This window comes from Copadichromis virginalis, linkage group LG14 (genome assembly GCF_057382275.1).
Source record: "Copadichromis virginalis isolate Kocher_CV1m ecotype Utaka linkage group LG14, C_Virginalis_male_GT1.1, whole genome shotgun sequence".
Taxonomy (NCBI): Eukaryota; Metazoa; Chordata; class Actinopteri; order Cichliformes; family Cichlidae; genus Copadichromis; species Copadichromis virginalis.
In genome coordinates this window covers 14,872,445-14,886,166 of record NC_140631.1, presented here as the reverse complement: position 1 = coordinate 14,886,166, position 13,722 = coordinate 14,872,445, and the positions used below count along the sequence as shown (strand labels likewise).

The 13,722-nt window shown below is 39.8% G+C and overlaps 1 protein-coding gene across 1 annotated transcript; it reads left to right on the top strand.

Moving 5' to 3' along the window:
- Positions 1–3,144: 3,144 nt before the first annotated feature.
- Positions 3,145–13,258, top strand: LOC146693692 (transmembrane protein 120A-A-like). The gene is made up of 12 exons (XM_085479395.1): positions 3,145–3,320; positions 3,480–3,598; positions 8,622–8,738; positions 8,836–8,895; positions 9,097–9,192; positions 9,282–9,371; positions 9,447–9,512; positions 9,615–9,676; positions 10,263–10,355; positions 11,042–11,106; positions 12,185–12,253; positions 12,403–13,258. Exons 1-12 carry the CDS (start codon positions 3,252–3,254, stop codon positions 12,514–12,516), a joined length of 1,020 nt encoding a protein of 339 aa, XP_085335521.1. The 5' UTR covers positions 3,145–3,251; the 3' UTR covers positions 12,517–13,258.
- Positions 13,259–13,722: the final 464 nt, after the last annotated feature.

Genomic DNA, 13,722 nt, shown 5'->3' with positions numbered 1-13,722 from the left:
TACTAGGAGAGGAAATGTGGTACTGCACGAGGAAGTCAAGAGTGGCAGAAAAGCATGTGAGGGTGGTGCGGCAAATGAATGAGGGCAACAAGACAATGGTGAGGTTTGTGGTAGGAGTGACAGATGGGTTGAAGACAGGGATAGGATTACATCAGGCTATTCTTGTTTGCAGTGGTGATGGACAGGTTGGCACATGAGGTCTGGCTGGGGTTTCTGTGGCGTATGATGTTTGCAGACGACATGGTGATATGTAGTGAGAGTAGGGAAGAGGTGAAAAAGAGCCTGAAGAGGTGGAGGTATGCTCTGCAGAGAAGAAAAATGAAGGAAGGCAGAAGAAGAAATTAAGGCTTTGCACACAGCAGAACACCTGTTTCCTTATTTATTGCATTGTATGATTAGAAAGATTTCAAACCCACTGACCCAGTTAACTGAAATGTGTCACATACAGTATATACAATATACAAAATTTTAAAAAGTTCATGCAGAGTGTAAAAGCAGAGTGTTAATGTCACCTCCTGTTTTGGGGAGTTGTACATGCTCAATACCACTGTAGCTCAGACTAGACACACCGTGATTCATTTGCTTAAAGTGGCTGGGAATTGGACTTCTGATCATGATTTCTCATGGAACAATGTTTCTTCCTTTCATTTACATGCATGAATTACCAGTGATGGGAATAATGGCGTTACAAGTAACGGCGTTACTTTTTTCAGTAACGAGTAATCTAACTAATTACTATTCCTATCGTTACGCCTTTACCGTTACAAGAAAATATTTTTCAGCAAACAGATGGTTGAAGCTGTCTTCAGCTTACTGCTTCTTAGTTGTTCCGTTGCTAGTTCCTCAGTTGCTACTTCCGTGCAACTGAGGCAATTCAACTGAGTTCAATTCAATTTTATTTATATAGTGCCAAATCAAAACAGCAGTTGTCATGAGGTGCTTTATATTATAAGGCAAAGACTCCACAATCAAACAACCGCCTTTGAGCAAGAACTTGGCAACAGCTTTAAGCAGCTCCCGCAGGGAGCCCGACGATCTGCCCGACGATCACTTTTTGGCACAACACCTGGAGCTAATGGGGCAAAACAATCGCATGGGTGCTGCTGTTTGACTGAGGAAGAATAAAGTAGTCGTGGTAAGCCAATCACACGACCACTTCAAGATGACAAACCAATAAGGTGATATATGCTAGCTTTTAAATTGTGTCGATAGGCCTCGTAAAACTAGAGTCATGATAAACAATATATACGCGGCGTTTTTTCCTCAATAATTTCGTCACGTTTACTGTCTAAGGACAGCGCTAGCAATCACTCTCTGCTTATGAGCAAAAAATAATAAAACAAAACAAAAAAACAGCCCGTTCGTGTCGACCAATCAAAAAAAATGATACAACATCACATTTGGTTGTTTAGGAAGAGGGGGAAGTTTTAGGCGTGATGGCCAGAGAGAGAGAGAGAGCAGAAAAAGAGAGAGAGCGAGTTTTGAGATGTGTGAGATTTGTGACGTTTAGTGTGTTTAGAGTGTGTAGTTAATGTTTTGTCTTGTGTAGTTAGTGTGTAGTGTTGTGGATAGTTTTGTGTTGTGTGTCAGAACAATGAGGCGACTGTTGAATGAAAACAGGAGTGATACTGCTGCTGCTGTCAGACCTGCAGGTATCAGGCTGTGATGTTCTTTATAGTGGACAGAAATTATTTTTTTGGAGTGGCACAAATAATTTGTGTGGCATCTTATTGAATGCAGAACAGCTGATTGTTCTGTAAATAGTTTGAAATGGTTATTTTTTTTAAAAGGTAAAAGATAAATGGCTGCAAGTAACTTTGTTGTTTGCAAAACTTGTACATATGATTTTAAAATTAACAATTTATATTTGCATTTAAAGTTATGAAATATGATTCATGTGTGTGGTTATTACAGTAAAAAATATAACCTTTTCTACTCTGGTTTTATGTTTTTTGTCTGATTTTAGATCAATTGTGTTAATACGGTGTGTCAAAATGAAAACATGACTGTAAATTCAGACACGTGAGGTTGTGCTGAAAAGAATGATACCAAACAAGGCAAATAAACTGTTTTTAAAGGTGAAATGTAGAAGTCAAATCAAAAGTAGTTAAAAATGGCCAGTTACACCCTGGACTCCAGAGGGTTAAACATTTTTCTTTAAAGTAACACAATAGTTACTTTTCAAGTAATTAATTACTTTTAGAATATTGTAACTCAGTTACTTTTTTTTGAAGAAGTAACTAGTAACTATAATTAATTACTTTTTCAAAGTAACTTGCCCAACACTGTGAATTACAGGGATATGGGTAAACATGCATGGATTTAAGGTAGTAAATGTAGATGAGTTTAAATTCCAGGGGTCAACCATCCAAAGCAACTAGCACAGTGCACAAAAGAGGAGTAAAAGAGAGTGCAGGCAGAGTGGATGAAGGGGTTAGGGTTGATTTGCGTCAGAAGGATGCAAGAGTGAAAGGGAAGGTTTACAAGATGGTAGTGAGACCATCTGCTATGATGTATAGTTTGGAGACAGTGGCACAACTAAAATGACAGGAGGAAGACCCAGGATGGACAAGAGTAGTAATGAGTAGATCAGGACAGCTCAGGTTGATTAATTTGAAGAAAAGGTTTGAGAGGCTCGGCTGAGATGCTTTGGACATGTGCAGAGAAGGGATGGTAGATATATTGGACAAAGGATGCTGATGAAGCCACCAGTCAGGAAGAAGACCACAGAGAAGATTCATGGATCTAGTAAAGAAGGGCACACAGAGGGATCGTAGTGATACGGTGAGATGGAGGCATGATTCTGTGTGGCGACCCCTAAAGGCAGCAGCCAGGAAAGAAGAAGATTATTCAAAAATACAACTTATGTCACAATAAAATTACACAAGTATGGCTTGCAGTAGTCCAATACAATCCACTAGATGCTGCTAACATGTAGCAATATAAGTGTGTTAAATAGCATGGAGCTGGATGTACTATGGCAAAAGTGAAGACTGCAATGCAGTTAACAATGACCTGCCACCTTAAGCTCTGCAGGTGATAAATTAACACTGCGATAAAAAGAGATTAATGTCCAAGACAAAATCTTGCACATTTGTACCAGTCAAAGTTCACTTTATGCAATCAACTGCACATGGAGACGTGATCCACACCCTGGGAATACTTCGCCATCACATTTCAACTCATTTCATGGTGCTCGAACACCATCGACCCTAAGCTGATGTGCTGTTTTTAGCGCTACTGTTTACAAAATGTCAGAAAATTTGAAAAACATCCTGGGGGAATGGAAAGGTCTGGAAGAAGAGTATCAGCAACTTCAGGTAAGAAACTGCCCATAATCGGGACAGCCTTGCACTGTATATTGAATATATGATGTTCTTTTACAGATCCACAGAAAGCTGAAAAAGTTGAAATATTGCTTCTAATTGATATGTTTCCTGTGTTGTTGTTTATAACCTTGTGTTCTTAATGTCCTGCAGGAGACACACAGAATGTATTTAAAGAAACTGGATGAACTTTCCAAACTGCAAAACAACTGCTCTTCCTCTATCTCCCGTCAGAGGACAAGACTGACTGAGATATCCCAACTGGTGAAAAAGTAAGTGTGAGTCACAACTAGAGATACACACGTACACAGATGTACAACAACGTAAATTATATCTTGCGTTGCATCATAAGAATTGTGGGGAGTTCTGCTCATTTCAGGTGTGTAAGCCTTAAATTGAGTCTTACAACTAATATAGAGAACTTTATACAACATGCCTCATTCACACACAAAACTTTCCTACACCTAAGTGCTTTCTTTCTAACACTCACACTCAAATGAACACATCCAAGAGAAACTTGGGCTTTATACCTCGTCCCACATTCCCATAACCCTCATCCAGTGTGTTGCTACAAGACCAATGGCTGAGCAGCATTAACACTGGCTGCAAGTCTTTAGTCCCTGCAGGGGTCCAGGTCACAGCCTATAATCCTAAACTGTTTTAAATAGCCATACAAATATTAAAAATCACATTTCCACAAAAAACAAGCAAAAAAGAACCTCGACAGAACATAACTGAAATACTATCGCAGTTCTAAATTTATGATTTGAACGTTTTATAGCGTTGGCACACTCACCAGTTCACCACAAGTGTTACTTACTTACTAAATTAGTTAAATATTAATTGTGGTGGATGACACCACAAAGAAATTTAAAAGACCTGTGTAAATTAAAATTAGTGCATTAAGGCAAGGCAAGGCAAGTTTATTTGTATAGCACAATTCAACAACAAGGTGATTCAAAGTGCTTTACAGAGACATTAGAAACAAGAACAAATAAAAAGCATGATTTAAAATTGAATAAAACAAGCAAATAAACTAACTAATTAACAAACAAACAAACAACAGTATATAAAATCAAAACAGATAAAATCAGAACAGTAGATAAAATCAGTAGTTAAATGTAAGTTTTGAAATTTAAGCTTAAAGTGTGGATTTGGTGCTTTATTCAAATGCAGCTGAGAACAGGTGAGTCTTCAACCTGGATTTAAATAAACTGAGTGTTTCAGCTGATCTGAGGCTTTCTGGGAGTTTGTTCCAGATATAAGGAGCATAAAAGCTGAATGCAGCTTCTCCGTGTCTGGTTCTGACTCTGGGAACTGATAAAAGACCGGATCCAGATGACCTGAGGGATCTGGATGGTTCATACTGGGTCAGGAGGTCATTGATGTATTTTGGTCCTAAACCATTCAGAGCTTTATAGGCCAGCATCAGAACTTTAAAGTCTATCCTCTGACGGACAGGCAGCCAGTGTAAGGACCTCAGAGCTGGACTGATGTGGTCCACTTTTTTGGTCTTAGTGAGGACTCGAGCAGCAGAGTTCTGAATGAGCTGTAGTTGTCTGACTGATTTTTTAGGTAGACCTGTAAAGATGCTGTTACAGTAATCAAGCCTACTAAAGATGAATGCATGGACTAGTTTTTCCAGGTCCTGTTGAGACATCAGATCTTTTATCCTTGATATATTCTTGAGGTGATAGTAAGCTGACTTTGTTATTGTCTTAATGTGTTTTTCTAAGTTTAGGTCTGCATCCATCACTACACCCAAATTTCTCGCCTGGTTTGTGGTTTTTAGATGTATAGATTGAAGTTCTCTGGTGACCTGTAATCGTTTTTCTTTGGCGCCAAAGACTATTACCTCAGTTTTGTTTTTGTTTAGCTGGAGAAAATTGTGGCACAACCAGTCATTGATTTCCTCAATGCATTTACCAAGAGCCTGTACAGGGCCTCGGTCTCCTGGTGACATTGTGATATATATTTGTGTGTCATCTGCATAGCTGTGATAGTTTATTTTGTTGTTGTTTATAATCTGTGCCAGTGGGAGCATGTAGATGTTAAACAGAAGGGGTCCCAAGATGGAACCTTGGGGAACTCCACATGTGATACTTGTCTGCTCAGATGTGAAGTTACCTATTGATACAAAGTATTTCCTGTTTTCTACGTATGTTTTGAACCAGTTTAGTACAGTTCCTGAAAGACCTGTCCAGTTCTCCAGTCGTTTGAGTAATATGTTGTGGTCAACTGTATCAAATGCTGCACTGAGATCCAGTAAAACTAGGACTGACATTTTTCCACTGTCTGTATTCAGACATATGTCATTAAACACTTTGGTCAGAGCGGTTTCAGTGCTGTGGTTCTGTCTAAAACCTGACTGGAAGGCATCGTAGCAATTATTCTGTTTTAAGAAGTAACTGAGCTGTTGAGAAACTGCTTTTTCAATGATCTTACTTAAAAACGGGAGATTTGAGATCGGCCTGTAGTTGTTCATTTGTGTCTTGTCAAGATTGTCCTTTTTCAGTATAGGTTTGATTACAGCAGTTTTTAGTGATTCTGGAAACACACCTGATAATAAAGAAAAGTTGACGATCTGTAACAGGTCTGACTCTAAAGTCTTTGAGACCTTTTTGAAAAAACTTGTTGGCAGGACATCTAAACAGCAGGAGGAGGAGTTCAGTTGACCTAAGATGTCCTCCAGGTCTTTGCTGTTAATAGGTTGAAACTGTTTCATGGTGTTTAAACAGTTTTTTGGTGGACACAGTACATATCCTGGATCTGCTGTTGATGTACCAATTGCTTGTCTAATTTTTTGGATTTTTTCAGTGAAGAATTTGGCAAAGTCATTGCAGGCCATGGTCGAATGAAGTTCAGCTGCCACTGACACAGGGGGGTTTGTTAGCCTGTCAACTGTAGAAAATAAGACCCGAGCATTATGGCTGTTTTTAGTGATGATGTCAGAGAAGTAGGACCTCCTTGCACTCCTCAGTTGTAAATTATAATTGTGAAGTTTCTCTTTATAAATGTCATAATGAACCTGGAGGTTTGTTTTTCTCCATCTGCGCTCAGCTTTCCTACACTCTCTTTTTTCATTTTTCACCAGTGTGGAGTTTCTCCATGGAGACTTTTTCCTTCCAGAGATAACCTTCACCTTAATGGGAGCAATAGTGTCCATTACATTTAACATGTTAGCATTGAAGCTATTGACGAGCTCATTGACTGACCCTCTGGGCAGGTCAGGTGTTAATGGGAAGACCTGGTTAAATATCTCACTACTGTGTTCAGTTATACACCGTTTTGTGATCACTGTTGTTGATATATTTGTGTGGGCTGAGATTTTACTTTCAAAGAAAACACAGTAATGATCAGACAGGCCCACATCAGACACAGTAACCTTTGAAATGCTCAGGCCTTTGGAGATCAGTAGGTCAAGAGTGTGTCCTCTATTATGTGTGGCCTCTGTTACATGCTGAGTCAGCCCAAAGTTGCCCAGAGTGTTACTCAGGTCTTTAGTCCCTTTGTCCTGAGGGTTGTCCACATGGATGTTAAAATCCCCAGCAATAATTACACAGTCAAAATCAACACAGATCACAGACAGCAGTTCACTGAGGTCATTTGGATGGGGCCTTCAGCTGTAAAGCCACATATTCAAAAGACTGAAAACTTCCAGGAGATAGCTGCTTACATTGAAATGATTCATTAAATAAGACAGCAACCCCCCCTCCTCTCCTGCTCGCCCTGACCTCACTGATAAAACTGTAGTTAGGAGGGGTCGTCTCGATGAGAACAGCTCCACTGTTACTTTGGTCCAACCAAGTTTCAGTTAAAAACATAAAATCAAGGCTGTGCTCAGTGATTAAATCATTAATTAAAAATGTTTTCCCAGCTAGAGATCTAATGTTTAATAAAGCCAACTTAAGTGTTTTAGAGGTATTACTTGTCCCCTCGTGTTTGGGAGCAGTCTGTGACACACAAGGTATGTTTACTATGTTTAAAGATCTTTTAGAGTGCAGCTCTCTGTGTTTTGACCAGGCCACATGTCTCCTGTCACCTAAAAGTACAGAAATTTTAAAACCTTCTAGTAAACAAGGTCCCAGCTTCTCCTGGGAAAAGTCATCACTGCCATAATCCTCACAGCCCGGACCCTTCACATATCACATATCAGACTGCGGAGACAGGGCATGAAGAGGAACTAAGGGGGGCGAGGCTGGGCAATGTGACTTCGATTGCTCTGTTGAGGGCGGGGCTCGATGGCGAACCTTTGGCCGCTCTGGTGGGGGGTTTATGGGGGACAAAAAGGGATTGGGACGGGGGGTAGATCTGAGCCCAGCATTGACCCGCTCCATCATCTCCTCAGTGAATTTCAGGTGTGGGGAGGAGGGAGAAAGGGAGGGGGAGGAGGGTGATGGCCTGTCAGGGGTTTGGGGGACTGGGGAAGGTCGTGGTCCCTTGTCCTGGTCGTTGGTGTTGTTGAGAGAGTTGGAGGCAAATAGGGACCCCTCTTCTTGCCTTAGATGTCTCTCCTTTCTGAGGCTCTTCCTCAGATGCCATGGATGTCTCTCCTTTCTGAGGCTCTTCCCGGGTGGGGGCAAATGGAGCTCCTCCTCAAGGTTTCTGCTGGGCTTTGTCTGTTCTTGGAGTACTGTTTGTTCCTCTTTATGAGATAACTCCTCGTTTATCTCAGCCTTGGCACCAAGCACGGATGGATGACGTATGGAATAAAACAAGTTGGAGGTGAACAGTTTCACCCCTGACTTGTTAAAATTAAATCCATTTGCTTTGAACAGATGCCTGCGTTCCCAAAAAATATTAAAGTTGTCGATAAAATGCACTGAGTGGTCAGCACATGCTGATATAAGCCATTTATTCAGTGTAAACAACCTGCTGAATCTCTCGTCTCCTCCTCTGACCGGCGGTACAGGTCCACTGATGAATACAGCTGCATTCAGAGAGTTTACAGTATTTAGTAATCCAGTAAAGTCCCGTTTCAGAACCTCCGACTGAAACGGACTTTTACAGTGAATTAGCCTACGGAAAAAATAGAGCCAGTCAGGTTACACACATATCGTCACAGACAGTATGATGGAAAACATTTAGGGAGTGCATGCTGCCATGCAGTTCATTTTGGGTCCTTAATTTGCATTTGCTCCAACTTTCCACCAGGTTTTATGAATTAGACTCAGTAGTTTTGACGTGTCCTCACTGGCGAAGAAATAAACAACAACAGTCATATCTTTGGTTTTAGAAGTGGCTGAGACAATTCAATGATGCAAAGTTATCTTGTGCTCTTATGTCACTTGTCAGATCCAGCAAAGGGTCATCAGAAGAAGATGCCAGGATTCTGGATGAAATAAAAGAGAAAATCAAGATTCGACCAAATGCTTTCTTTCAGATGGAGGCTTTCCTTCCCAAGAAAAATAGGTAATCAATAGCTTTTAAAATATAAGCTGACTTTCATTAAATAAAACACTTTTTTAACCTAAAGAGAAAAAAATCATGTGGTTGTTTGATCTTACAGCCTATACCTCAGTCTGGTTCTTGGAAATGTGAATGTCACGCTTTTCAACAAGCAGTCAAAGTAAGTTTGACCATCAAACCCAAAGCGCCGAGTATAATTATTTGACTTTTGCATTTTTCTCTGTTGATTCACTCTTATAGCACCACTTTTATTTATCCAGCCACACCTCTAATATTCAGATAAGTGCTTTCATTGGCACAGCTGTCCTCAGCTGCTGGATTTCGACAATCCTTCACTCTTCCCGAACTTATGCTTTTGCAGATTTGCTTACAAAGATGAATATGAGAAGTTCAAGCTGTGCCTCACAGTCCTTCTGCTGCTGTTCTCCTTCATTTGCTATTTCTTTGTGAGCTACAGGTAAGGCGTAATGTCATCATTAATAGCTGAATGCAACTGTGTGAGATACAAGCTGACACTGTTTCTCTAAACGTAACACTTGGCTTTAGATTTTCTGACGTAATCCTCAATTTTCTGCTGGTGTGGTACTATTGTACCTTAACTATCAGGGAGAGTATCCTCATCACCAATGGCTCCAGGTCAGCACCTCCAATCACGATCATCTTTTTCATAAATTGCTACGACCTATTTATTAAAGAACTTGTGCATTACAGAATCAAAGGTTGGTGGGTTTTTCATCACTACATATCAGCGGTTTTGTCCAGTGTAATGCTGACTTGGTGAGTAGAATAGGTTAAAAAAAAACAAAACCCTGATGCTCTTTAAAACACATTTAAACTCTAAATCTTTATTTACAAATGCCCTCCCTTTAATCCTCAAAGGCCAGAGGGAAACCTGTACCACATGTTCAGGAACCAGTTCCTCGCCTACTCTCTGTATCAAAGTAAGTCTTATTTATTTCACACTTCCAGCTTTTCTTTTCTTTTCTTTTTGTCAATAGAAAATTGTACTCAGTAGTCAGTATAATCTTTTAATATCATAAGTTTACATATGGTAGTGATAGGATGTGCGATCTTTAATACTCTGCAAAGGCTTTGTGTGCATTGCAGAGTGCTCTTGCATTCACAACCACATCCTGGGAGCACGGGAAAGGTCGTACCTTCTTTTATTGTTTTACGGGAGGATAAACGTAGCTATGTCAGTTTTAGTCTATGTGCCTTTTTTACATATAGATGAACTTTTGGATTTTCCAGACCAGCAGGTTTAGGGAAGTCGTTTATAGGGTCACACTCTGACACACACACGCACACACACACACACACACATACATACATATACACCTCCACATTCCAATGTAAGGAACAAACACCCACTCACTCTCGTGCGAGAGCTCAGAGCTGCCCTTGCTAAGCAACAAGTAAAACTGTGTGTTCTTCCTATCTGATTCTCAGCTGAAGAAGTGTTTTAGAACATATCTCTTAACACTTTTTCAAACCAAACAAAACCCTGATGATCACTGTTTGCTTCAGGTTTCGTTCAGTGTCTGCAGTGCTATTATCAGAGCGGATGTCTGTACAGACTGCGAGCCCTGGGAGAAAGACACAACATGGATCTGACTGTTGGTGAGACACTCGTAGCAGGCAGATTTTATATTCATTATTCATTCTCACAGGTGCACACACACACAAACTACACCCTTTTTGGCTCCTACCTCAAAGCACACTGTGCGCTGTCGATATTACGTGCTGCACAATAATGTTTAATATTTAGTATTTACTGTTATATTCCCATAGATCATCGTGATGTTGCTTATTGTATTGCTCTCGTTTTCTTCTGCTTGTTTTCTTTTTTCTTTCTCAACAGGTGATCCAGGTGATTGATATATGTATTTTTTTTTTGGTCTGCTTATTTAGTTGGTTTTTGTTTTTTTGCCCTTTATCCCCGTCCCTCTTCTCCGCTGTTTTTTCCCCCTCTTCCTTTCTCCCTTTTCTTTTCCTCATTCAAGTCTGTCCCGTATCTAGCAAGTGAAAATAAAAAAATAAATAAAATAAACAATAAAAGGTGAATCAAATAGACCATTACGGCAAGGCTGGGATGGTCCATTTGGTAAAGTAAATCCGTTGGGCATCTTTCCTCGCCTTTAGACAATAATTCTGATGGCAAAAGAACCAAACGGGACAGGCAAAAAAAAAAAAAAAGATTTTATATTCATTAAATGAAATGTGACCACAGGCCTCGCTGTAATCACATATGGAAGTAAAAACAGACCTACAAAAATAGAAAACTGTTGTGTGTTTTCTGTATTTAGAGGGATTTCAGTCCTGGATGTGGAAAGGGCTGACGTTTCTTTTACCCTTCCTGTTTTTTGGTCATGTGAGTACAGTCTGTGTGACACTGACAAGCTTCTTCTTCTTATTTTGCATTTTTTTAAAAAGAAAAAAAAATCATGCTTTGTCATGGTTTAGATCAGGAATGTCAAAGTCATTTTACACCGTGGGCCACATACAGGCTACTTTGATGTTAAATGGGCAGGACCATTCAAAAACATGAATAATGTGTGTAAAATTACAGAAAAAGTTCTGCTGGTTCATTACCCAGACTGTCCTATAATAATAAAAAAAATGTATTATTATTTTTCAGTTCAGTTCAGTTCAGTTCATTTTTATTTCAAACATTTCAAACATGTGCCTTCACAATCATTACAAAATATCATTCCATTATTTGTTTGAAAAGGAGTAGGCTGAAGTATTTACTTATTTGTCCCTACCCCCTCAAGTTTTACCTCTCATTCATTTAAATTTTTTTTTTTTGTCTTAAATTAAACAAACAACATATGAAACATATAAACATATGAAGTAAAACAAAACATAACATACATAAATCAAAAACAAGAAATTAGCAAGCCCCACCACAGTATAGTTTCTTTCATATGAAAAATACAGAATGTGTATATTTGCAGATACACAAGTTTTTACTGCTAACTCACTGTAAATCAAACAAAAAACAAAAAGAAGCAAACAAAAAAGAGACATTTCCATCATAATGGAAAAACAGGTAATTTAATTATTTTTGGTGTAAGGTGAATGGCAAGGTGGGGGGTGTCTTTATCAATGGGAAAAACTGTAAAACTTATGACAAGTGAGACAGCTGTTAAAAAATCTATTCTCTCCCTCACATTTTCTCAAGATGTCCAGTTGGCCTGTTTCAGGTCTTTTGCGGGCCTTTCCTGGTCCCCGGGCCTCATGTTTGACACTCCTGGTTTAGATGGAATAGGCACTGATAAAAATGCTGATGTCATGTAAGACTTAATATCGACTGTATTTAGGCAGCTGGAGACAGTGTTTGGATTTTTGCTGATCTTGATAGCAACTCGATCTTTAGCATTCCTCTGTGTCTGCGTACTACAATCACTACTACTACAAACCCTGAGGCTTCGTGTTTTGTCTCTCAGTTCTGGCAGCTCTTCAACGGGCTGTCTCTATTCAGAATGGCTCAGCTCCCAGAGTGTAAAGAATGGCAGGTCAGTGGTCTCATACACACCAGGTTTTACAGTTTCTATGTGACATCCAGTCACCATTAGCACAGATTACATGCTGGTAACTGTGTGTTTAGGATACGACTCATCCTCTTCTGCTTACTCATGTTCTCTATGCTCTAATGTCATGCCAGGTTTCAGTGTGTGGGCTCTGCTTCCTTATTCTCTTCGCGGGAAACTTCTTCACCACTGTTGCAGTCGTTCGTCAGAAGTTAAAGACCAGGAATCAGAAGCCAAAGAGCCTGTGATGCAGGAAATTATTACAAGGAGGCACAGTGGTCCTGAGTTCAATTCCACCATCAGACCGGGGTCTTTCTGTGTGGAGTTTGCATGTTCTCCCCGTGTTTGCTTGGGTTCCCTCCTGGTACTCCTCCCACCATTAAATGACATGCAGATTGCTGGGATAGGTTAATTGATTAATCCAAATTACACCATAGGCGTGAATGTGAGCACGAATGGTTGTCTGTCTCTGTGTGTTAGCCCTGCGACAGACTGGCGACCTGTCCAGGGTGTACCCTGCCTCTCGCCCTATGACAGCTGGGATAGGCTCCAGCGCCCCCCGCGACCTTGAAAAGGATAAGCGGAAGCGAATGGATGGATGGATAGACTTATTACAAGTGTATTGCCTTGTATTGTATGCATTGTATTGTGTAAAATGACTAATCACTCGCAGTTAAATGTTCAGTTATGATCCACATCACTTACATGTTCAGAGACAAGCATCACTCTCCAATAAAGTCATTATTTTACAGATTTTCTGCAATTTTGTTTGTAGCCCTTAATGTTATTTTGACTGTTCAGCTATATTTTATGTTAAATGTTATAATGAGTAATTCACGTTATATTTTATTTCTCTATGTGTTAAACTAATGATTAGCAAACAATACAGCCTGGGCTAAAAATAAAAAAAAATCAGTGTTTTTTCCATTTCATGTTTTATTGTTAATGCTCATTTGGTGTCATCATAATAAAGTGCCTTTACAGTTATTAATAAACAAGAAAATTGACTGAATTTCTACTTTAAACAAGGAGCTGGAAACATTCCTCAGGGATTTTGGTCCATATTGAAATGATAGCATCACTCAGTTGATAAAGTTTTGCCAGCTACACATCCATGATATGAATCTCCTGTTAAACCACATCCCAAAGGTGCTCTACTGGAGTGAGATCTGGTGACTGTTGAGGACATTGGAGTACAATGAACTCATCGTCTTGTTCAAGAAACCAGTTTGAGATGATCTGAGCTTTGTGACATAATGTCATATCGTGCTGGAAGCAGCCATTGGAAGATGTGTACTCTGTGCTTACAAAGGGATGGATGTGATCGGCAGGCTGTGGTTTTTAAACGATGGTTAGTTGATGTTTAGTTGGTACTAATGGGCACAGTGTGCCAAGTATCCCCCATACTATCACAACATCAACTATCACTGATAGAGGGCAGGAAGAAGAACAAG

What these genes read in the sequence shown, in the direction of transcription:
- LOC146693692 (XM_085479395.1), top strand. Translation starts at nt 3,252, where the DNA reads ATGTCAGAAAATTTGAAAAACATCCTGGGGGAATGGAAAGGTCTGGAA. An exon ending in AAGAGTATCAGCAACTTCAG is followed by an intron (nt 3,321 to 3,479) that starts GTAAGAAACTGC and finishes AATGTCCTGCAG; the next exon opens with GAGACACACAGAATGTATTT. An exon ending in CAGAGTGTAAAGAATGGCAG is followed by an intron (nt 12,254 to 12,402) that starts GTCAGTGGTCTC and finishes ATGTCATGCCAG; the next exon opens with GTTTCAGTGTGTGGGCTCTG.